At 38.0% G+C, this 27,062-nt stretch overlaps 1 protein-coding gene across 1 annotated transcript; it reads left to right on the top strand.

The window, feature by feature from the left end:
* gprin3b (GPRIN family member 3b) lies at positions 1–27,062 on the top strand. Its single transcript, XM_034034876.3, has 2 exons — positions 1–209; positions 19,970–27,062. Exon 2 carries the CDS (start codon positions 20,104–20,106, stop codon positions 22,609–22,611), a length of 2,508 nt encoding a protein of 835 aa, XP_033890767.3. The 5' UTR covers positions 1–209; positions 19,970–20,103; the 3' UTR covers positions 22,612–27,062.

Here is a 27,062-nt window from a genome sequence, read left to right as displayed (position 1 = left end):
TCAGCTGCACACAGTCAGGCAAACATACCTATAGCTAACCAGTGGTAATCAAATTAAGACTTTGTATTAAATTGAACCACAGAGATTGAAAGTATTCTGGTTCTTAATTATTTTCAATCTTGGATGGGTGAACACCAGATGGTGACTTATCTGCAAGGTCATTTTCACCTTTATTGATGCAGAATCTTGCCATTCGAAGGTACCGCAAGGTAGGTACTGCGTTTTTTGTTTTTTTTTTTTCAAACTAATAAGTAACAAGTAATTCTCATTTTTATATACTCAATTTTCGATAAAAAGGTTATACATTTCAAGATCTTACTGAACATTTTTTTCGACACCGGTAGGCTGCAGTTAAAAAAAGAAAATTGACGTTTTGAATTAGTCTGCTATGTGTACGGTCTTCCCTGCTTTTTCTAGTAACCGGCAGAAACTGCAAAGGGGTTACACAGGACAGAGCAAATAACATGAGTTAGGTGTATGCCTGCAATCATCAGGTTACCATAGTGAATTGATAAGGATTGAGGTAAATGTGTTATTAATAGACAGAAAGCTATGGCTGTTTATATATATATATATATATATATATATATATATATATATATATATATATATATCGTTTTTATTATTTTGAGAAAAATCTGAACAAATCAGGCATTGTCCAAAGTCCACAATAAGGTTACTTTGAAGCAACAATTAATGTAAAGAATAAAACAATGGTGCAATTTAATCAATAGATAGACAGTTGTTGCCTTTTGTTTTTTGACATATGTTGTTGGCCCCCAAAAGCAAATTGCCACACATAGGGACACAAATTATGAGTTTTATGTGCTTACTTAAAATAATCTAGTCTGGATAGACATTTTCCTCTTTTGTGTACAGTATGTGCAGGTATCGGTATGCAACTATTTATTAATTGATATGCAGTTAAGGTAATTAAAATTGTGCCTTAAGTATTAAATTGTCCATTGTTGAATATTGGGAAATGACTAGAAATAGTAAGAGTCTTTTTTCTCTCAAATACTGTGCTATTATACTGCATGTATGACATGTCTCCCTTAATAATAGGATCTGGTATTACTATTTCATAACTAATGAGTAGAACTTTCCAAAATGAAGGTACTTCTGTTTGTCTTGGCTTTGGAAGAAACCCTAAGTGATCAGAAATGGTGCTAAATTATCAGGCATACATATTTCTCTCCATAACTAAATACATAACCACCTCTATTGGCACTGCTTAGATATAAAAGTACTACTGTTGCATCATGCCTCAAAGGAAATGGTTCTTTTATATGTGAGTGATTGAGAGCACTGGAGAATTGAGACCTCAATCTGCCAAATCTACTTACTGTAAGTCTTAAAATTGTCCCAACATCTATATAAAAGATGTCTTGGAGCAGCTGTTCTTCAATATAAGACAGTTATTTATGAGTCAGACCTCATGCCTCTGTAGTTTTAAGATATTATTTAGATGTGTTTTAGATGTGATTATCCTGAGGTATGGATTGTGGTGTTTAAATACTAATTAAATTATTTATGTGGTCACATATGGTCAACCGTAGGTAGATTGCTTTTTTCAGTAAGTACATGCTTATAAGTATAGTGTAACAAGTACTACTGCCAGTCTTGGATTATTGCTAATTATGCAGAATTAAAGTTGAACAGACTTAATCTAAAATTAAAAAGGAAACACAAGAAGATCAGTTTTCTTATTGCAGGGTTAATAGCTTTACATTAATTTTATCTCCTTTCTCCTGCATTGAATTTAAACAATTTTATCGGAGCCTGCAGTTACTATATGCCTGCCTTTGGCAGACTTCCTTACTTTTCAATTTCAAACAAGCCTTCAGATAAAGAGAAAAATCATAATTCCGCATCTCTGGATCACACAGAGCCCAGACTCACTAAATGGTGGCAAACATCGTAAAACGACAAGGGAAATGTGAAACAATATACAACAAAGCTACTTTCCTCTTAAATTCAGACTTTAAAAAGGTATACTATTTCCAATAAAGAAATAGAGATAGTGACATGGAATGTACATTTAAAACAAGTGAATATATTGTGTAATAAATTCTATTAGTTTATGCTATAGTATAAAAAGTTGTATAACTTACTTGCATGTACATTGACTGGGTGAAATGTATCTGTCAGTACCTGTCAATGGACATTATCCAACCTAGTCAGTGGAAAGTTAGTTGGCATATAAGTATCTACTCATGTACTCAGGGATTACAGACCACTGACATCTTCGCTGCCATTCCTTTAAGAGATTGAACCCATTTATAATAGTGCAGATTTATCTTAAACTGTTTTGGATTTGGAATGTCGTAGATACAGGACAGGTGCCTCTTTGTTTACAATTGATTTGCTGTACCACTATGAAAGACACTTGATTGATTGATTGATTGATACCTAAAACTGGAATTTATTGTTATCATTGAAAGGGGTTAGGACTCGCCTTTGTTTCCCCCCTGCATATGGACTTTAGACATATTCATTATTTTTTATTTATTTCAAATTAATAATGGGTTTCGTAGTGGTAGATGGTAGTTTGATTCAACAAACTGTAGATGCCTCTTCAGTGTGCAGTTCATCTTGGGGCACACATGTAAATTGTTTTAACCTACGGTAATAAAAATGACACAGACCAGAATCTTTGTGCATATTCAATTATTCTTTTGGTCAAGTTTCATAATAATATTTGTCCCATAAAAAATGTACATTTGTTGTAACCTGCCGCCAAATACCAGAAACTGTTAACAGAAGTAGATATGAGTAAAATAGAGAAAACATCCACAGAAAAATGTGGCCAAAATGGTTTAATAGATCAATTAAAAAATATATATTCAGAGAAAAAAGGCACTTTACAGAGCATTTAAAAGGGACCAAGAACAAAGTACACAGAAAGAGTACTTAGAACTGCAGACACAAGTCAAAAAGAAAGTTAGAAATGCCAAGAGAGAGATAGAAATGAGCATTACCAAGGGGGCTAAAACCAATTCCAAAAAGTTTTTCCAATATTATAACAGCAAAACAACATTCAAGGAGAAAGTAAAATGTCTAAGAGATACAAATGGCAAAATCATAGATGAAGAGAAAAAAAAAATAGCAAATATATTAAATGATTACTTTTCACAAATATTTACAAAGGAGGATACGGACAACATGCCCCACATGTCTACCTGTTCCTATCCAGTTTTAAATAACTTTAGCACAACAGAGGCAGTTTAAGGGACTAGGAGATCTTAAAATAAACAAATCCCCTGGGCCGGATGAGATCCTCCCAATAGTACTCAAAGAAATGAAAGAAGTTATTTACAAACTGCTAACCAAGATCATTCAACAGTCTCTTGAGACAAGGGTTGTACCGACAGACTGGACAATTACAAACGTAATACCGATCCACAAAAAGGGAAACAAAACCGAACCAGGTAACTACAGACCAATAAGCTTGACTTCTATTATATGGAAACTTATGGAAACTATAATAAGATCCAAAATGGAAAACGACCTATATGGTAACAGTAGCCTGGGAGACAGTCAGCATGGTTTTAGGAAAGGGAGATCATATCTAACTAACCTGCTTGATTTTTTTGAGTATGCAACATCGACAATGGATAATTGCAAAGCATGTGACATAGTTTATTTAGATTTCCAGAAAGCTTTTGACAAAGTCAGTATTAGTATTAGGTCCTCTGCTCTTCCCAATCTACATTAATGACTTAGATTCTGATATAGTAAGCAAACTTGTTAAATTTGCAGACGACACAAAAATAGGAGGAGTGGCAAACACCATAAAAATGTGCATTATAAATACCATATGGAAGATAAAAATAAAGATTGATTGATTGATTGATTGATTGATTGATACCTAAAACTGGAATTTATCGTTATCATTCAGTACGTTTACATGACAAAGTGTCAGAAAACTGATTTTCTTAAAACGTCACTTTTCTGTGTTTACATGATTAACGATAGAAAGTCTAATTAGAATTCAAATGTATACATGGATTGAAGTTTTCGGAAAACGCAGGATATTTTCGCATGCAAAGTACTGTAGTACCCTAAATACGATTTGAACAGACCAGACATTTTTTCTGCAATAGAACGGAGACCAATCCAATAACAAGTACTTTATCGAAGTGTCAGGTCTTAAATTCAAAGATTACTATCCTATTCCTCTTTTCAGATTCCCCACAATGTGCAATCAGCCTTTCCAACAGCTCATCCTGTTCTATATTACCAGTTTCTTTTGCAGACATTATTTTAAATTATCATGTAATTTTAAAGCTGGAAAACATGTGCTGCTTCAGTATGGGCTATTCAAAAAATACATACGGACAAATATTACTTTATCCCTAACTTATTATTATTATTGTTATTTATTTCTTAGCAGACGCCCTTATCCAGGGCGACTTACAGTCGTAAACAAAAATACATTTCAGGAATCACAGTACAAGTAATAATACAATTAAGAGCAAGACAATGACTTCGGTTCTAGCAAGTAGTATATGACAAAATACAATTCAACGGAGCAAGTGGATCCATGCAGACTGACTACTTATTATTATTATTATTATTATTTTCTTTGTTTTCTAAAACCATGTGCAGGAATAAAGGTCAAAGTTTGCACATGTGCAGTACGCTATCAGAATAAGTTTTCCGAAACGTGCGTTCACATGATATACATTTGGTTCATTTTCAGAATTGAATCGGAAATTTCTAGGAGCTGTTTTCCGAAAACTGACCTAAGGAATATTCCGATACATTTTCCGAAAACTGTGTTTACATGACTTTTGATATCGGAATTAGTTTTCAGAAAGTTTGCTCATGTAAACGCACTGATTAACATATTCATTAATATTGAAATTGAAGAAGGAATATTCATTATACTGAAATTGAAGAAGGAATCTATGAAAAAGACCTAGGAGTTTATGTTGACTCAGAAATGTTTTAATCTAGACAATGTGGGGAAGCTATAAAAAGGCCAACAAAATGCTTGGCTATATAGTGAAAAGTGTTGAATTTAAATCAAGTTAAGTAATGTTAAAACTTTACATTAGTAAGACCTCATCTAGAATATTGTGTTCAGTTTTGGTTACCTCGCTACAAAAAGGATATTGCTGCTCTAGCAAGAGTGCAAAGAAGAGCAACCAGAATTATTCCGGGTTTAAAAGTCACGTCATATGCAGACAGGCTAAAATAATTGAATCTATTCAGTCTTGAAGAAAGCCGACTACGCGGTGATCTGATTCAAGCATTCAAAATTCTAAAAGGTATTGACAGTGTCGACCCAGGGGACTTTTTTGACCTGAAAAAAGAAACAAGGACCAGGGTTCACAAATGGAGATTAGATAAAGGGGCATTCAGAACAGAAAATAGGAGTAACTTTTTTACACAGAGACTTGTGGGAATCTGGAACCAACTCCCCAGTAATGATGTTGAAGCTGACACCCTGGCTAAAATAATTGAATCTATTCAGGCTTGAACAAAGAAGAACTTTCAGTTTTGTTTTTCATAATGTACAAACTTGTTTAAATAAAGTGCTGTTGGGTTATTTGTGTGGGTTTGGAGAGAGGGGAAGTGTCTAACTTCATTGTAACAAACCCCCCTGGGACCTGGAGAAATGTTCGTTATATCAAGTTGTTTGCTATAATAGCTACATTCCCTCGAAGACTTTATTTAGTTAGCCACTGTGGCTAAAGTAGGGTTGTCATCAGTCCGGGAATTGGCATCTGTGTCAGGGTGGCAGGAATTAACAAACCCAGACGCCCTAATGTCCGGTTTTCAGTGAAATGCATATAAAATACCAACCTTCTTTTAATATTTTATTTGACATACCGTATAACGGGACATTTTGGAGTGGAATTTATTTTGGCTTTATTGGCGGTTTGGATTGGATCGCCAATAATACGTCCACCGAGTGTGACATACAGTGTGCTATCCTGCCCTCTGAAAGACTGGTGGTATGCAGCACGGGTTAAAGAAGCGCACGCTGGACAAGGGAAAGAATGTGTCGGATGTCAAAGTTAATATGAGAATGGCAGTGAGTGATTAAGCCAATTTGATAAAAAAAATTCAAAGCAGACCAGACATTTCCATCAATGGATTTAGGAAGTCTGGAATTTATGACGCGATCAGAAATTGAGGCTGTGTAAACTGTGCCTGCTACTGCGGTACCTGTAGGACTGTTCTTTTTTAGATTAAGCAGTTTTATGTTTATTTATTTATTTATTTACAAGGGGTTAATTAAATAGCAGCCAAAATTGTTTATGCCAGACTTCTTAGAAAATCTGTAACAATGGTGCAAATTTGCTTTGGCTTGTTATTGTCGATACGTGTAGATACTACTATCCACCGTGCAGGTATCACATAGTCCCTAAACAATATGTTAAAATAAATTAGTTCTGCACTGTATAAAAAAGCTGATTTTGCCAGTGCTTGCTAGTCTAGTTTTAAATTTAAAGCGTTTTAGTTTCGGCTTTATTGTTAAAGTTTTCACATGTGCAATACTGTCCTACAATTACTACATGATACTGTGATCTTTCCACTGTGCGTTGTTGTCTGGGTTTTGTGTTGGCTGTGGGCGACAGCTCCGGATCGTGTTTAGCCATCTAGTCTAATACACAAGACAAACAAGACAATATAGACAGACTGACAACAACAAACAAAACACTCACATTCTTTTTAAACACAGAAATGCCGGTCCTTTCGGTTCATTTTCATAACCACAACAAAGGAACAGATTACGATTCTCCGTCCACATCACACATGACCCCTTGGTAAGCGAATGAAACCACCTCTCCAATCTGCGGCTGCCACATTGTTTTCCTTCCGGGTCAATGCGTTCTTGCAACGGAGTCTCGCCTTTATCCAGACTGGCCGACTTCCCGACCCTGGGTAAGAACTGTCAGACCAGCCCGTCAAAAGCACTCTGTTCTCGCTGCTTAGCGCCCTCACAGGTCGGGAGGGAGATTTACAACCAAGAATCATTGTCTTTATGTCACAGTTACATGTTCCCATGTGTTGCTACAACTATTTACGTAAGGTGTGTGTATTGTTTTAATTATTTTTTTTACATTTTGACCACTTTTCTAAATTTTTAAATTGCATTCCCTGCCTCAAGATGGCTTCCCATGTGCCCGCATGGACCTCTCAGAACTACATTTCCCAACATCCTCCTGCTCACTGGTAAATCAAAGCTTTCAATTCTCGATAGAATCAACAAACAGCTGCAACAAAGTCTTCAGTCCTTGGTATGGGATCCACAACAGCGTCTGTCCGCTCTGTCCTCTTCACTGAATCTTTTAGCTATGCAGGTAGCAGGGCAGAGTTTCTTTTGGATACTGTGGTTTTAAGTGTACAGCAGACCCAGACTTGTTGTCTGATAACAGTCTCTGTAAGTTTTACGGCAGTCCTCTCTGTAAGTTTTACGGCAGTCCTCCAGCCGGGCCTCAGTCTTGTTGCTTGTGGTACTGACTCGCTTGCAGCTTGCTTCCTCTTCTTGGGTCCGTTTTCAGGCAGAGTCCCGTCTTGGGTCCGTCCTGGAGTTGCAGCTTCGCTTAGCAGAGTGACAGCACCTTTGTTTAGCATTCGATGTGGAACGCAAAATGTTTAGTTTTTGCTTGGATATATAACCACTTTCATGAGGTCATTTGTGTATCTTGCCACTTTAAACTCCCAGCCCTTTGATGTTTTAATGTCCTTTTCCACTGGGACGTCACTAGTTTATGTCTTCCTTGCGTCAAAACGATTGTTGTTGCACGTGTGAATAATCTGTACATAATTCAACTGTCCTTTGAGCCTAATCCACTTCAGGCGCCACCTTGCCCCGCTCACCTTGTTCAGTAGGTCATATAGTTCAGTATGTGTGTGTGCAGGAAAGAGGCCCTCTTCTCAAGACACAGCAGTTTGCCTTGATATTGCACCGATTCTGACATTAAAACTCAATAAATCATGGTGTGAGGAATCCTTCTTTTTAAAATAAGAAATGTGTTTATTCTTTTATTAAATTGTTCCTCTTTCGAATCCACTCTGTTACTATTTCCAAAATGTATTTCAACACATTTTAAAGAGATAGCAAACAACGGGGGAAAAAAAACTTAGCGGTGATCTTTTGAAGCTACTCGTTTCTGGCTTGCAGTCTGTGAAAATGTTCTTTCGGGACTAGAGGGTATGTTTGAAACCATGACTGTGCTTCACCTCCCTGCCATATTTTTGTTTTGTGTACATGATGGGTGACCGGTATTCCTTGATCTACATCTTTCGAAACATAATTCTGATAATTTGTCGACAGTATTTGTTTAAAACATGTCAAGAATGTTTCAGTTTGGATGCCTTTTATTAACTTCTTTTTTTTATAAATTTGTACAAGTGGCACCGTCCGCTGACTATTTCTAATTAGAACCTCTGTCCTTCCGCCAAACACAACATGTGTGGCATAGATATGATACGTGATCAAGCTAAACGGTTTTCATTAGGCAAATGAAATCAAACTAAACAGTCTGTATTGATTCATCTACCAGCACATGCTGAAAGTAATCATGCTCGCAGTCTTACACAAGTACATTTTTTAAAGCCTTTGCCACGGTGGCAAACTTGGTGAAAAATAGCTGAGCCACAAAGGAAAACGTTTCGCTTGTGGCGACGTGGCGAGCGGCTAGCGGGAACGTAGTAATAGGGTTTGGCAATTTGCTGTATCAGAATGAATTTAACATCTTTATACAGTATACAGTAGTTCTTTCAAGACAACTTCACATTGATCAACATTTAAACTGTGTATTTGAAAGAAAACAGTAAAGAAATGAAAAAAATAAAAAAAGTACACTTACATGCTGAATACAGTAAATATGTGCTCTTTCTCTTGAAAAATATATCCAGCATTGCTTCATATTTTTCGTGCTTTTCTCAATGCATGCTGTTTCAATCTTGTTACCTCCTCACGCCTGTTGCCATGGCTGCAGTTTGTGTGAAGATGTGAAGATGGCAACTGTTGCATACGTCACACATGCTTCACACTACAATAGGTTGTCTATGAATCAGACTTATCTTTGAATTAGCCTACCAAGGTCTTTGTTTTCACTGAGAGAATAACTACAGAGATTGTTTTATCCGAGTAGATTTTCTGTCAGTATTGCAACAGCATCTCACTGGTAAAGACATTGCAAAATGAGGCTCTCCCAGGTTGTCAGTCAAATAAGTTTTATCACAGCTCCTGGACTAAAAGAGCATAAAAGAGTAAAACCGTTGCAAATAAAAACATTTAATCAATTTAAGGCTGTTTAAATTAGTTTGAAATTGCATCGGTTCAATATTACCCAAAACAGATGTACCTAAATTCTGAACATAATAGGAGGGTTAAAAAAGGGGGTTCATTATAGTGAAGTTAGACTGTATATACAGTCGCAGACAAAAGTAAGTGTTCTCTATAATTTCTAATTGTTCTATTGAAAGGTATCAATTAGAGATTCAGCTTTAGAATAAAACAAATTATTACATATCATGCATAAAATGAAAAATAACATGTCAAAACGAATTTCTTACTTTGACAAAAGTATTTGGGTACCCTTACATTAGTATTTTGTGTGCCCACTCTTTGCTTCCTTTACAGCTTGCAGTCTTTTTTTGTATTTTGAAACCAATTCCTGGCATCTTTCCGGAGATATTTTTGCCCATTCTTCAAAACACACAGCTTTGAGTTCTGCAATAACTTTTGGTTTCCTTTTTGCAACAGAAGCCTTCAAGTCAATCCACAACATCTCGATGGGATTCAAGTCTGGGGACTGAGATGTCCAATCCATAACTGTATCTTACTTTTTTTCAGAAATTCCTTTGTAGACTTTGCAAGAATGCTTAGGGTCATTATCCTGCTGGAATACAAACTTCCGTCCAATAAGCCTTTTAGCAGTGTGTAACAAATGAGATAGCAAAATGTATTTTATTTTGCAGCATTCATTACAAGACAAAGGTCGCCAGTGCCTGAGGAAGAAAAGCCCATACAATCACACAACCTCCACCATGTTTAACACTGGGCATGATGAACTTTTCTTTAAATTCTTCTCTCTTCCTCCAAACATATTGTTGCTTTCTTGGTGAAAAAAAGTTATATTTTGGATTCGTCTGACCAATTTGGTTGAAGAAATCATCAGGCTTCTTCAAGTATTCAAAACTCCAACCGCTTTCTTTGGTGTATTGTTTTTAACAAAGGTTTGCATCTTGGTTTTTGCCCATGGACATTCATCTTGTTAAGGTATTATTGAATTGGTTGCTCATGAATTTCTTGACCATCTTCTCTCAATTCTTGAGTCAAATCTTTTGCAGTAGTCTGAGGATTTTGCCGGGCTGCTCAAACGATTCTTCTTCCAAATTTTGCAGAAATCTTTCTTCCATACCTGGAGCTAGTTGTAATAGTTCCTGTTCTCCTGTGTTTGTCAATAATAGCCCACACAGTGCTTTTTGATAAACCAAGTCTTTCTGCTATTTTTCTGGTGCTCCTTTTTCATTTAGTTCACGGGTGCCAAACTCAGTTCCTGGAGGGCCGCAGTGTCTTCTGGCTTTCGTTCCACCCAAGCTCTCACTTACTTAAGTGATCTAATGATTTGATTAACTGGACAGATTTAACACTTCTCTTCAGGCCTCAAAATGTTTCATAGGTAGTGTACCTTGAATCAAGTGCATTTTTAAAACCATCATCTGTAAAAGACCATGAAAAATATGAAATATGTCAAATTCAACAAATAATTAGATCAATTATATTAATTGAGAGCTTAAGTTGGAATGAAAACCAAAAGACCCTGCGGCCCTCGAGGACTGGAGTTTGACACCCCTGATTTAGTTGTATCACTGCAATTTTGAGATCGTTGCTGTATTCTTTAGTTTTAACCATTTTTGTTTCTTTTTTTAATCACAAATTTCCAATTTTTTTTTCAGCACTTCATGATTATGTATTTATGTATTTGTGGCAAAGTGGTCATCAGTGGAGCAGCTGTATAGCAGGTGCAGTGCTGGTGCAGTAATCCAAAAAGGGGATGAAGCGATGCAATCTATTCCTTTGTTGATGGTTAAGAAAGACCCAGAAGGACCCGTATTTGTGTTTATCGTACCGCGAGTGTTTTGTTTGTTTGTCACTAATTGTTACTGTGGTTATTATTAGTAGACGGCTAACACGTTCCGGAGCTGTTGCCAGCACTAACCCGGACATCACTGCAGCTGTATCACAATAAACTGTATTTGTGTGGGTGTTTAAGAACGGGACTGTTATTATTTTGGGACCAACCCGTGGATTAGAAATAAAGCAATACCTGGCATGGTATTGCTTATCACTATTATTATTTACTGTGTTTTGTGTCATCAGACAATTGGATTTAAAAATGAAACAAACATTGCACCTGGATTATTGTTGTCTGTCTGTTCATTAATCACAGCTGCATTCCTGCACCTGCACACAGTTAACCACTTTGCCAAAAATACTTTTGATTGCGACTGTGTATATATACTGAGCATCAAAAGAATCTTATCACTTATATTTAGATAAAATTCACTAAATGTGATCGAAAAATGACAAACTGTTTTAGAGCAGCTGCAGTGACTTTTTATTGTGCTGATTAACAATGGACATTTTACTGTCTAAAGTTATGGGAGGACGGGGGATACTGTGAAAATCACAGGCTAGTGGCATGTGTGGCCACCGTTGAAAGCAATACAAGCAGTACATCTGCGATGCATGCTTTGCACCAGGTTCGTGGCCTGTCATTAACAGAGTGTGTCTGGTAATACCGTTTCGCCAGGTTTGAAATTGCTGGCTGCCCTAGTTCAGCCTCGAACGTGCTGATTATACGAAGGCGCTGCTCTCTTGACAGACGTGGCATATTGGTGTTTTTCTGTGATTTTCTTTATTGCTTTTATTCAAGCTTGCAATTCAACAGCTAAAATCACACCATATCCAGTGTCCAATCAACTGTCTCACTAATTAGGTAATTAAGTGCATATGCTTCAGTCATAGTCACTCAAAAGTGGTACATTGAAATTTTGTTCTGTTTGATATTTTATTTTAAAAAACTGAAACTCAAAATCAATTATTGTAAGGTGACATTGGTTTTATGTTGGGAAATATTTTTAAGAAAAATGAAAAACTGAAATATCTTGCTTGCATAAGTATTCAACCCCCACACATTAATATTTGGTAGAGCCACTTTTCGCTGCAATAACAGCTTTAAGTCTTTTGGGGTAAGTATGTACCAGCTTTGCACACAGTGTCGGAGTGATTTTGGCCCATTCTTCTTGGCAGATTTGCTCCAGGTTGTTCAGGTTGGTTGGACGACGCTTGTGGACCGCAATTTTCTAATAGTGCCACAGATTCTCAATGGGATTGAGATCAGGACTTTGACTGGGCCACTGTAGGACATTCACCTTTTTGTTCTTGAGCCACTCCAATGTTGCTTTGGCCTTGTGCTTAGGATCATTGTCCTGCTGAAAGGTGAATTTCCTCCCAAGCTTCAGTTTTTTAGCAGACTGAAGCAGGTTCTCTTGCAGTATTTACCTGTATTTTGCTCCATCCATTCTTCCTTCAATTTTAACAAGATGCCCAGTCCCTGCTGATGAGAAGCATCCCCACAGTATGATGCTGCCACCACCATATTTCACTGTAGGGATGGTGTGTCTTGAGGCATGGGCAGTGTTAGGTTTGCGCCACACATAACGCTTTGTTTTGACCAAAAAGCTCTATCTATCTTGGTCTCATCTGACCACAAAACCTTTTCCCACATCGCAGCTGGGTCACTCTCATGCTTTCTGGCAAACTCCAGACGTGCTTTCAAATGGTACTTTTTGAGTAACGGCTTCTTTTTTGCCACCCTCCCATACAGGCCAGTGTTATGCAGGGCTCTTGATATGGTTGACTGGTGCACCATTACTCCACTCCCAGCCACTGAACTCTGTAGCTCCTTCAAAGTGATTGTTGGCCTCTCTGTGGCTTCTCTCACAAGTCTCCTTCTTGTTTGAGCGCTGAGTTTTGAGGGACGGCCTTTTCTTGGCAGTGCCTGGGTGGTGTGATGCAGCTTCCACTTCCTGATTATTGATCCAACTGTGCTCACTGGGATATCCAAACACTTGGATATTATTTTGTAGCCTTTCCCTAATCTATGCATTTGTATTACTTTATCTCTAACTTTTGTAGAATGCTCTTTGGTCTTCATTTTCCTTCAGATTCACAGCCTGACCAATGATCCTTCAACAGTGGGGTTTTTATCCAGAAAATGTGACAGCAACTTTAATGGTTCACAGGTGGAGGCCAATTGTGTCTTCGTTACAGCAATTTCTTTCATCGGTGTAAACTGGGAGCTTCCACAGCACAGGGGTTGAATAGTTATGCAAGCAAGATATTTCAGTTTTTTACTTTTCTTAAATATTTCCCAACATAAAACCAATGTCACCTTACATGTCAACTTACATTTTGAGTTTCAGTGCTTTAAAATAAAATATAAAACAGAACAAAATTTCAATGTACCATTTGTAATTCAGTAATATGAGAGAATTGGTCAGGGGTCTGAATACTTTTGCAAGGCACTGTGTATATATATATATATATATATATATATATATATATATATATATATATATATATATATATATATATATATATATTGTAAGATAGCAGGGGGGGGGTTAATATCCTCCCTGAACAAAACATGTGCAGATACACGTTCTGTTTAATTGTTAATTATTTGATTGTTAATTATCCCCTGCACCTGGTGGTAATTGTAAATTAGAACCAGCTGCAGGGTATTTAGGAGAGGCAGTCAGTCTGCTCTGGACTGCTGTGTGGAAGGAAGCAGAAGGCGGTGGCCTCTGTTTCCGAGCAGTCACCATTGTGAGTACTGGGTTGTTACTGTGTGTTTTGTTTATGCCAAGTAAACGGCTTAGCCGTCGTGCGAGCTAGTCAGGGACCTGCATACTGTTTAGTTAGTGCTCCAAAGGAGCTAGGTGTTTGTTTTGGTTTTTGTTTATTTTGTGAATTAAATATAGCGCGTCAGCGCTTCAGAAATCCATTTCTGTGTCCTGGGTCTGTGTTTCAAAGGGGCAACGAACCGTGAGTGAGTGCAAATCTGTTACTATATATATATATATATATATATATACACACTGATGCACAAAAGAAACGCGACTCTCAGGTCTAATGGATTTAAACAAATATTTTAAACATAGATATCAAACAAAATCACAGAAAATGTCAACAAAAATACAGATCAAAGAATCATGACAAGTTTTCAGTATGAAACGTGACACACTGTCAAGTTAGTATCGGGTATGACCTCCCTGAGCATTAACACAATCCTGGCAGCTCTGACGCATAGCCTTGATCAGCCTCTGGATAGACTGCTGTGTGATGTGCCGCCACTCTTCCTGTGCAGCTGCAGCCAGCTGGCAAAGGTTGGCTGGTCACGGTTGTCTCCTGTGGATGGCACACAGATGTTCTATTGGACTCATGTCAGGAGAAAAAGTTGGCCACGGCAAGACCTTGATATTGTTTTCTTGAAGTCATGCAATTGTAATCCTAGCACTGTGTGGTCTTGCATTGTCCTGCTGGAAAATCAGCACTTCCGGATTGGCTTGCAGGAATGGAAAAAATGATGCCTCAAGGACTTCGTCAATGTATCACTGAGCAGTAAGGTTGCCCTCAATCTGCACCAAAGGCGTTCTTGTGTTACAGGAGATTCCTCCCCACATCATTACACTTCTACCATCCCACCAGTTGGCTTGAACAACGCAACAGTCAGCATAACGCTCACCACGTCTCCACACACGTTGCCTTCTGCCAGGTCTGTCAAGGGCAAAACGGCATTCACCACTCTCTCTGCCACCACCTCTGATGTTCTCTGGTACACAGAAGATGGCGATTTCATCTCTCAGCTGTCAACATGTTACCCCTGAACAGCCTCTGAGCAAGCAAATCATTTTCAAGCAGATGGCGAGCTACAGTCATTCTGCTGTGGGTTATTTCTTCCTGGAATTTCCCATGCTGTAGCCACTGCAGTCTGAAAACGATTACATAGATGGATCAGTCGGATGTGATGGTCCTGGGCGGTGTGGTGACCCTCTGCCTTCCACTGTCCCTCACAGAGCTGGTTTCCTGGTTTCTCTGGACTAGTCTGCTGATTGTTGAAGCAGAACATCTCATTCTCTGGACAACTTCTCTCACAGACAGACCGCCTTCAATCATGCCAATAGCAACCAGGCGATCTTCATTACTCAAGCGGGGCATGGTCGTATCTTTCACTGTTCTTGTGTTAATTAAAATCATGTCTTTTCAAATGGCTATTTATACAGATTCTTAATCAATCAATTTTGGCAATTTTAACTCAACTCAAACACTGAGCACCTGGCGTTTTTATGAAATCACATGACTTGAGCTCAGTATTTTGTTATCCCAAGGAACAATACTACTCAAACAATCAACAAACCTATCTGCTCACTATTTAAAATGTAAATAACATTATGTATGTGCCTAATGAACTATCAATGTAGAATGTTGCGTTTTCATTGTGAATCGCTATATATATATAGCGATTCACAAGAAGACCTTTTAGTAACAATTAATATATGTTTAGATAAAAAAGCACTGTTTATTTTACTTTTTGTTCAGTTATGTTAGAAAACATTTCCACAATTATTATTTATTTTTTGTTAATAAATACAGTATTGTACACTTAAGCGCTGCGTGTGTATATATATATATATATATATATATATATATATATATATATACCCATCACCCTCAACCAAACACCAATTAGCCAATTAGTTTTATAGTTTTCTTCTGAATTTAGAAATGTCCAATTATTTTGAGGCTCAGCCCACCGCTACCACCCCTGTGCTGACTTAGGAGGGGTGAAGACGAACACACGCTGTCCTCCGAAGCGTGTGCCGTTAGCTGCCCGCTTCTTTTCACACTGCAGACACGCCATGCAGCCAACTCAGAGCTACAGCGTCGGAGGACAACGCAGCCCTGGGCAGCTTACAGGCAAGCCCGCAGGTGCCCAGCCAGACCACAAGGGTCACTGGTGCGCAGTGAGTGGAAGACACCCTGGCCGACCTAACCCTCCCTCCCCCGGGCGGTGCTCAGCCAATTGTGCGCCGCCCCTTGGAAGCTCCCGTCCTCGGTCGGCAAAGATTTAGCCTGGACTCGAACCGGCGACGTCCAGACTATAGAACGCATCCTGCACTCCATGCATAGCGCCTTTACTCGATGCGCCACTCGGGAGCCCCAGAAGTTAACTTTTTAAGGCAGTAGTGAGGATTTGCTACCTGCCTGGAAAGTAGGTAGCAAAATGGTCTTATTTGGTAGCGGTTTATTCAACTAATAATTATATGTAAAAATAATTTTAAAAATAAACACATATCTACTATTTTAAATAGACTGAATATCACAAACTAGTAGGCCTATATTTAAATCAGAAAGTATTTATTGAGCTCAATTAAGTAATGGAACTAATGCAATTCCTTGTCGAAATGTGTTTTGTTACAAGTGGTAACAAAACACATGACTGAGATTTCGGTAACTAACAAATCATACACACCTATAAAGACAGCGATTTAAAAAAAAACACACACAAAAGTACTACCAAAATAGAGTGTGAAAAAGGTGAGATTAATTTTTCTTTTTCCATGGAAATTGCCCCATTGAATACGTTTTTTACTTTATTTAATTAAGAAAAAAGGTAAAAATCACACATTGAATGTTAAGCACATACTGGTACTAGGCACATAAAAATAATACATTGTTTACTGCTTTAACCATTTGAGTAGTGAGTTCTAAAATGCACTGCCGGTCCTATGGGAGTGAGTTTTTTTTCTGTCTTCTGCATGCGCTTGATTATTACGAGTACAGCGTACACACAAGCTGGAAGCTATATGTTTGTATGTATGTAATGAATACTGACGAAATACAGGCAAATCATTTTTACCGTAAATAAATAAAACAAATAAATATACAGTACTGTGCAAAAGTTGTAGGCAGGTGTGAAAAAATGCTGTAAAGTAAGAATGCTTTCAAAAATAGACATGTTAATAGATTATATTTATCAATTAACTAAATGCAAAGTGAGTGAACAGAAGAAAAATCTAAATCAAATCCATATTTGGTGTGACCACCCTTTGCCCTCAAAACAGCATCAATTCTTCTAGGTACACTTGCACAAAGTCAGGGATTTTGTAGGCATATAGTCAGGTGTATGATTAAACAATTATACCAAACAGGTGCTAATGATCATCAATTCAATATGTAGGTTGAAACACAATCATTAACTGAAACAGAAACATCTGTGTAGGAGGAATAAAACTGGGTGAGGAACAGCCAAACTCAGCTAACAAGGTGAGGTTGCTGAAGACAGTTTACTGTCAAAAGTCATACACCATGGCAAGACTGAGCACAGCAACAAGACACAAGGTAGTTATACTGCATCAGCAAGGTCTCTCCCAGGCAGAAATTTCAAGGCAGACAGGGGTTTCCAGATGTGCTGTCCAAGCTCTTTTGTAGAAGCACAAAGAAACGGGCAACGTTGAGGACCGTAGACGCAGTGGTCGGCCAAGGAAACTTACTGCAGCAGATGAAAGACACATCATGCTTACTTCCCTTCGCAATCGAAAGATGTCCAGCAGTGCCATCAGCTCAGAATTGGCAGACAACAGTGGGACCCTGGTACACCCATCTACTGTCCGGAGAAGTCTGGTTAGAAGTGGCCTTCATGGAAGACTTGCGGCCAAAAAGCCATACCTCCGACGTGGAAACAAGGCCAAGCGACTCAACTATGCACGAAAACACAGGAACTGGGGTGCAGAAAAATGGCAGCAGGTGCTCTGGACTGATGAGTCAAAATTTGAAATATTTGGCTGTAGCAGAAGGCAGTTTGTTCGCCGAAGGGCTGGAGAGCGGTACACAAATGAGTGTCTGCAGGCAACAGTGAAGCATGGTGGAGGTTCCTTGCAAGTTTGGGGCTGCATTTCTGCAAATGGAGTTGGGGATTTGGTCAGAATTAATGGTCTCCTCAATGCTGAGAAGTACAGGCAGATACTTATCCATCATGCAATACCATCAGGGAGGCATCTGATTGGCCCCAAATTTATTCTGCAGCATGACAACGACCGCAAACATACAGCGAAAGTCATTAAGAACTATCTTCAGCGTAAAGAAGAACAAGGAGTCCTGCAAGTGATGGTATGGCCCCCACAGAGCCCTGATCTCAACATCATCGAGTCTGTCTGGGATTACATGAAGAGAGAGAAGCAACTGAGGCTGCCTAAATCCACAGAAGAACTGTGGTTAGTTCTCCAAGATGTTTGGGCCAACCTACCTGCCGAGTTCCTTCAAAAACTGTGTGCAAGTGTACCTAGAAGAATTGATGCTGTTTTGAAGGTAAAGGGTGGTCACACCAAATATTGATTTGATGTAGATTTTTCTTCTGTTCACTCACTTTGCATTTTGTTAATTGATAAATATAAACTATTAACATGTCTATTTTTGAAAGCATTCTTACTTTACAGCATTTTTTCACACCTGCCTAAAACTTTTGCACAGTACTGTATATTTTTTTATATAGTCATAGAGAAAGGTTTTGACCAAAAAAATAACATGTAGGCAATAAACAATAAACAACGGGGTGGAACAACCACAACAACACGTCCTAACAAAAAAAAAAAGGGCGAGAGAGATAGAGAGAGACATGAATAAATCATATCCGGGTAAACAGGTTGTGGGGGCAGAGGGAGCGAGAGTGTCTAATGCTTCAGCGTATGATACTTCTTGAAGCATGGAGCAATGCACAGAGCTTGGTGCCACCTCTTTGCTGTCACTTGATGTTGATGGTAAATATTCTTCATTTATGTCTTCGCTGACATCCGATTCAGTGGAAGAATTGTATGTATTTGAATATAAATTGGAATCTGAATTCAGTATTATTACTAATACTTTTTTCTCGCTGGTTTACAAACACTTGACATTTTTGTGACTGGGTTTATTATATTTAATTCATTCAATATCTGGCAGAGGGTGTAAGAGACCAATAAAAGGTGTTACAGAAACCTAGTGTTACAATATTATGCGATCAGGAGTTTGTAGGCTCAGTAATTCAAGTTTAGAGTTGCAGAACGTACCGGTACGTTTGTACTCCCTGGGGACCAGAGAGCAGCATTCGTACTTCTCAAAGGGTTAATGATTCAGTTCAGAGCAGTAGTTTAAAACAGTCTATGCCAAAATCCCAAATGGTTTCTGCAAGAGTACTTTCAAACTGAAAAATACAGGCCTAAAATAGTATCATTGAAATTCGATAGAGCATGGTCTGTTAATGTTATCCCCCAGGGGTCCCTAAGCCTTCAAAGGGAAAATAAAACAATATGATCTAAACTGAAACTGTGATTTACATTTTGTAAATTATTTTCAAATGCAATATGAATAAATAGAACAGTATTCTTAAAATATGTCTAAATTATGATAGCCCTGGCTATTGGGATATGGTTTTAGTAACAGAGTAGCTCCTTCATGTTTTTTTCTTCCTATATTTTGGGAACTCCGAATGCAATGGTAATGAAACTTGGACTGGGCATTCCTTAGCACAAGTTATTTTGTGTATCATAATCTTATGGACTAATGAAAGTTCTACTATTAGAGGCAGGGATATTTTTTTAGCCAGAAAGTTAAAAAGTATGCAACATTATTATTTTGTCTATTATTAGGAGTTAATAAACTATCAATTTCTCAAAATAAAACCTACTCTTTACCTTTTTTCTACCAAGTCCTAACATGATGCAGAGTTGTTGGGCAAAGGAATAGGGTTTCTCTCCATGGAGATACTGCTGCACTTTAAATGCAGGTTCATCTCATAGCACTAATGCATTAGTGAAGTTTTAACCAATCTGTGCCGGTCATTGACTGCTTTCTCTGAAATATAAGAAGCTTCTCTTTTTTTGTTTGTTTTAGGTGGTCTGACCTGTTGGACTTCATTTGGCTAGACAAGACTTTACTTGTAAACTCTGTAACCCCCACAAAAGTAAACCACTGACATCAGCTATCAAAGACTTCTGCAAGGAGACAACGTGTTGAAAGGGATTCCAATGGGGACGATACCTAATCCACAGAGGACTGTAACTGTTCAAATGGGCACACCCCTGGCAATAGGAGATCACCTGGGGAACAAGGCGTCTACTGACAACTGGCAAAAACAAACAAGCTCAAATCTAAACAAGACATGCAGTTCCCCAGCTGATCACAGACAGAGCAATGTTTGTTTAACTGAGTCAGACATGACACCGGCTAATGAGACCCTAGGCTGTGGGAAACAGAGCAGGATGGATATTTGTAATCCGAAAGGAGATCAAACGAAATCGGAAATGATAATTTCCAAAGAATGGTGTAACACTGACTGTAACACTGACTGTAACACAGAAGAAAACATAAGGGATAACAATGCCAATCTAACAGTATTGACAGCCTCTCCAAAGGAGGAAGGTTCTACAGCAAGCCAGTCCGCTCCATCCTACTTACCAAAGACTGATTTGCAGGCAAATGACAATACAGTGAACATAAGCAGTGCTGAGAACTCAGCAGTAGAAACCAAAGACCAAAGCTCTAATAATGAACCATCTAAGTCCCTCCTGGAAAAAGGTGATCTCACTGGCAATCCAGACAAAGCTCTGAAGGATATATCCTCTGATTGTCTCCCTACAACGCCAAGTACCACGAACCATGCTGGTGGATCAGCTGATGTCATTGCCTTGTCATCGCAACCAACAAAACGAAAGGATTCTGCCATCACTAAAGTGAATCCCTCAGTCTCAGTTGCTGAATCGAAAGCACAGAGCTCTAACATGGCAATGGGTAACGATGTTTCAGTAAAAACTAAAGGTGCCAAAAAGAACCAAGAGGAGACACCACTAGTGAAACCTCACAAAGAGCTGTCAGAGAGTAAGGCAATAAATTCACCAACTGAAGTTCAACAGTCTACTTTAAAAGGAGCATTAAACCCTGAGTGCATTGGACAAGACTTAAAGGTCTTGAAGGACACAGGCACACAGGAAGGCCTGCCAGAGGATCTTGCGGCTCCTGGAGGACAACAGAAAGGCTTAACGTTGGCACAGATGGCAAACCAGGCAGCACACACCCAGAGATTTCTGCCAGAAGCATCACAAGACCAAAGTAAGAAATTTAAAGAGGTGGCAACAATGACAGTTCCGTCGGAATGCAGTCCCATTGCTAGAAACAGCTGCCAAGATGCAGAGGTCCAAGCTGTTCTCAGCGTTCAGTGCAAATCAACAGCCACTAGCCCCTACCTATTTCAATCAATTGTTCGCCCCAACCATTGCTGTGAAGGCAATGATGATTCTGATCATCTAACAATTGTGTATCAGATTAATAATGGGTTGAAGCCATCGAAGCCTGTTTACGAAATTACCACAGGAGTAGGTCCATTGAAAGGTCCTAGTGTCATTCAGGATGTACTTTCGCAGACACCTCTTACAAATGCTTTTCAGGCAAGTGGGTGTCACTTACCAGGAAATCAATCCGAGACAGCCAAAGTGGATGCTGATTTATCCGAGGCTATCTGTAAAATAACAGGGAATTCTCACCATTCTGCATCAACCACTCAAAGTGAACTTGGACCTGGAACAAAACCCAAGGAAAACACTCTAGAATATAAATGCATTGTAAAAGAGGGTGCTTTGCCTTTAAAACCTGTTTACCAAATAAATCCAGAGACCCCCAGCCATGCAGACCATATTCCCAGTATTAAGTTACCGAGTGAACCGGAAAACATCAACAAAGCAGACCCTACTGGCAGAGATCCTGGAGGGAATGATATATCTAATGATGGCCTCTCTACTAAACCAAGTACAACCAACCATTCTTGCAGTGCCATTGCTGATGTTATGCCCTTGCCTAACCAGGCAACCAAACTAGATGTTTCTGATACTAAATGCTCTCCCTCTGCACAGGAAACTAAACGTTGCCCTGTAGAATTAGATACTTCAAAGCAAGCACCACCTTCCTCCACTGGGAAAGCTAATGAATCTGCCGAGTCAAAAAGAGATGATCATAATACTGTTCTTTCAGCCAAGCCAAATATTGTCATTGATAGTAAAAAGCAATCCATGCAGTCTGAAAATAAATCTAAGGTCAGTAGCAAACCAGCACAAGCTCAGAATCTCAAGGCTAATTCTAAGCATTCAGACCACAAATCTTCTGGGGCAAAAGGAAATTCAGCTCATAGAGAAACTAATTTGGGAAATAAGAAAAATGAGACGAGCTCTAAAAGCAAACAGCAAAAGAAATGTAAGGGTGTCCATGACGTACTGTGGGATGAACAAGGAATGACTTGGGAGGTGTACGGTGCCTCCCTGGACCCTGAATCTCTGGGATTTGCCATCCAGAATCACCTTCAGTGCAAGATCAAAGAGCATGAGAAAAAAATAACACCACAGACTCAGAGCAGAAAGTCCATTTCCTCAGAGACTTCCCCCAGTAAGAAAAATAAAAGGAGGCAGAACGTTTTCAGGTCCGTCCTTCAGAATGTCCGACGGCCCAACTGCTGCGTGCGCCCATCTCCTTCCTCTGTGATAGACTGAAAAATAGCCGTGCTGCGGTCTACAATATCTTTTACGTTACCTTCATCATCTGCAGGATAGCCTCCCTTCACATTGGTTTTGGAAATAAACAAGTAAATGGGTAAATGGAAAGTACAGTACTTTTACTAAAATTGGTTAAAAGTGTGATCTAGCCTGAACTGTTCAAAATGAACTTTACAAATAAGCAACTAGAGCAACCAGTTTCTGCAAAAAATTGTTTGGACTGTTTTTAAAGAATTGTAGTAGCTTAGTATATGAAAAAAAAAACGTATAAGATTTTATCATAGAAATCCAGAATGCAATAATAATATAAATGATGTGCATGTGAATTTGTTCGGATATTGTTCGGTGTGTTTCTTGCCATTTACACAGTTCACCCATACCCATACCCCTAACCATCCCAGGTGATTTTGTATGTATGATAGCTTTCATGTTACCGGTAAATAATAAACCATTGTAAAGTATGTGCATTTGATAAAACTTTTTTTTTTTTAAAGATTTAACTTACATCCTAATTTTAACAAATCACAAAGACCATTTCACATTGACTAATACTGTGCATTGACTCATTTCTGTTTTTTTGGCTAGACATCTGTGTCCATACAGACCACACCTACTACAGGTAAATGGGACTTGTCTGATATTTTAAATCCTTTTTCGTTAATGCTATATACCAATCTGACCAATCCAACACCTGACCTGATTAATTCAAGGTGGTTTACTGTATTTTAACTCCCAAGTTGTGTTTACCTTTTATTAAAAAAGATAATGCTATACATCTCTGTTAATTTCATTTACAATCATTTGAAAGTGTGGCCTGGAAGACTAATTATACAGTATACAGTACTCACATTCTTCTCTGTGTCAATTAACACTAGGCTCTTTGTTAAGACACTGATTGAAATCCCAGCTGAAGCATTGCACTTGAAAGGCAAATAGACAGATGTAATTAAGAGAAAGAATTAGTGTGGGAAATAAGCTACTAAAATAGAAACTTAAAAAGGGTTGTTCATTTTACATCTGTGTTACTCATTAATGCTCGCTTTATGTCTAGGAGAATATTTAAAGTATGTCAGTGATAGGAATGTGAAAGACTGAGTTTCAATGAGGAGTAACCGTTTTAAGCGAGGCAAAATTTTAAGCCAGGCATGGTTTCTAAAGATGTATCATGTGGTGCTTCCCTAGAGATGTCAGGTCATGGGTGGTGAAAATAAAAGTAGCTTGTATTTCAAGGACATATAGTATTCTAAAAAAAAACATATAACTTCCAACAGTTTTCCTTTTGAAGAGGTCGGTTCAGCAGTGTGGAGTAGTGGCTAGGGCTCTGGACTCTTGACCAGAGGGTTGTGGGTTCAATCCCCAGTGGGGGACACTGCTGTTGTACCCTTGAGCAAGGTACTTTACCTAGATTGCTCCAGTAAAAACCCAACTGTATAAATGGGTAATTGTATGTAAAAATATATCTGTATAATATGAAATCTTATAACAATTGTAAGTCGCCCTGGATAAAGGCGTCTGCTAAGAAATAAATAATAATAATATTAGGACATTGAAATGGACAGGTATTTCCTGTGGACAATTATAGGAAGTCAATATTGGCTAGAAATCATAGTAAGACAGGCTTTAGGAAGGAAAGGCATTTGAGTTCACTTTAAAAGTCAACTTGGTATGGTAGAAAATAATCAGTCAACTAATGTATTCTTTATGTTTTTTTTTATTTGTATTTTGTGTACTTTTTTTAGCCATTACATTCGATTGACCTTTTTAGAAATAAAGTACCTCTGTGACCTCAGTGGAGTTCTGAAAATCCATTCTACTCATTAGATACATCAGGTACACCCTAGTGGATGTAAGAAATGTCATGCTTAGATTATTATTATTATTATTATTATTATTATTATTATTATTATTATTTTTAAAGCATATGGTACAGACTTGATTGCTTAGTCCTTTATTTGACTAGGGTAGTTATTGCTTGTGGCTTGTTGATCGTCTTATTTCAGTGTTGTTGTTTTTTTACTCCTGTTTAATGGTTTTCTATTTACCTTCAGCGTTTCAATATGTTAAACTTGGTACTATTCAAACAATGCATACTAATCCTTATACCAAACGTGTAATTGGGCTAGACAATAATATAGCTTTACTGTACATAACTGAGTATGTTTGGTACTGTAATCTTAAGAGATATTACTACAAAAATGCCACAGTTATGTATTATACTATAGATGCATATGCACAACTATTACTGTCTGTACATTACTCAGTTATCATTTTATATCTGTTCTCAGTTTGACCTCACATTTCCATGCTATTTTTTAATATATACATTTGAAGCTTTGAAAGTCCATCTTTTTATGGTGTCCGCAAGACAAATTACTTCCTGAATTACATTGATACTTAAGACATCTTTAGGTAATAAAGTTTGTAAAACTAAACAGACGAATGACAAGGGATTTGCATAAAAAGGTGTTGTTACCCCTTTACCATCAAATTTTGTATAACATTCTTCATTCGAAAATATGCTGTGAAACATTTTTTTTTTGCCCTAGAATGCAGGTGCTTTGTTTGCACATCACATGATGGTAGGCATACATATCCTATCTGATTTCCTTAGCCAACAGTACATGAAAAGAGGAACAGGCTGCTCAAGAAGAATGCTACTGTTATTGTGAAAGTAACTAGACAATGTAAAGCACTGGAAAAGTTTGATCTATTTATCATTGCAAATCCAAGATTCTAAAGGGATCAGACCTGCTTATAAAATATGTAAAGAGCAAAAAACTGACAATGGACATTGATGGATACTGATAATCAGCCAGCTAGCTATTTACTTTTCATTATCCATCAAGGTCAGGCCTACAGTTGATCTGATCTAGCCAGCATCTAGCAATCTAGCAATCACTCTGCCTTTTGGTCTCCATCTTTTTGGATGGAACTTATTAGACATATGCCAGAACCATGATGTAACCTTGTTTTCTCTATTCTTCACTTTCCTACTTACTTTTTTAACTTTAGGGCTTCATATTCAGTTAAATATAGTTGATTAAAATAACTTTAGGCACTTCTTAATTTATTAGCTGCAACACATACTGAAACTACTGCTAAAAGTACCAAAAAGGCTTGAATAGACAAGACCCATTCTTAATAAAATGATTTACTATTGCACATAACACTTACCTTTGTTGTATGCCATGGTGCAAAATGTTTCAGCAAAGCAATCTGACAGGTAATTGGTAATTGTCAGAGGTAGCCTGACAATTTAGTCAGAGGTAGCCTGAGTAATTGTCAGAGGTAGCCTGACTTTGATCGGTTTCATGTTGGTTCCCCTTCAGAGGATGGCTTAAGAGCCCACACCACACACATGTTTCTATGCCTGCTGGTACAGTTCTTACATTGGTGGCCTATGTATAGTGAGTTGAACCAACTATTACATACTGAAATGAAAATTAGTATGCTGTAGGTCAAATGATCAGATTGCTGCAAGACCAATGGTATTATTAGGTACCAGGAAGCACATTATCCCAAATTACTGTATATTGTAAGTATTTTAACCAAAAGATATTCAATGAAAGAAAATAATTTTCTATTATTAGACTACTACAGAAATTACTACCTTGGTTATACAGAAGTGTATTTTTTATTTGTATTGCGCGTTATCGATTGTTAATATTATCAAATTGATCAGGCATTAATTATACACTTGACTCCTTTAGTGAACCTTGGGTAGTTTGTTACTGATTTTGTAATATTAAGAGGTAGAATGTCCGTAAGAAATCAGTGTACATTGTCTTTCAGCATTAATACCTTGACAAATCAAGTGAATTTTCCAATGACAAAGGGAAGGAAGGACATTTGTTAACTAAAAACCAAAGGAAAAAAGTGTTTAAGGTCTGTCAAATGTAGTACACTCCAGTATATGTCACTGTTCTTAATAACAAAAGTACTTTCTCACTTGGGTTGAGTTCAAAGCCACTGTCTGTTCACTCGGAGCTGCATGAAATAATTGGCAGAGCTACTATCTTCACAGGCCTTGTACCCAGTGGAAAATGTGACCTACTTTACTTTGTGTTAAAACCTACAGAAGCAGAATTTCTATTCTTTTTTTCTGTCACTGCTGCACAATCCCCATTGCAGTAGCGTGGTTCTTTATCTGTCCTTTTGGTGTATGTCTACATGAGATTTACATTTCAGTGTCCTACACAGTGGAAGAACCCTGTAGCAAGGGCAGAAAGTCAAACTGATCTGAAGGGCACTTCATAAAAGAGTTCTTTATTAGGGCTGACAGACCAAGAACACATAAATCATTGGCCTTCAGAGAACAGACTCATTGTTATGTGTGGAGTGACCCTTTGTGCAACATTTCATACTGCATATATACAGTACATAGCTTAGGTAGCTTTCCATTTCTGATTCTTACTGTATTAGGTAGAGTGCCGAATATTTAAGCGATA

This window comes from Acipenser ruthenus, chromosome 1 (genome assembly GCF_902713425.1).
Source record: "Acipenser ruthenus chromosome 1, fAciRut3.2 maternal haplotype, whole genome shotgun sequence".
Classification (NCBI taxonomy): Eukaryota; Metazoa; Chordata; class Actinopteri; order Acipenseriformes; family Acipenseridae; genus Acipenser; species Acipenser ruthenus.
The sequence above is the reverse complement of the archived record's forward strand: the minus strand, read 5'-3'. Positions and strand labels throughout refer to the sequence as shown.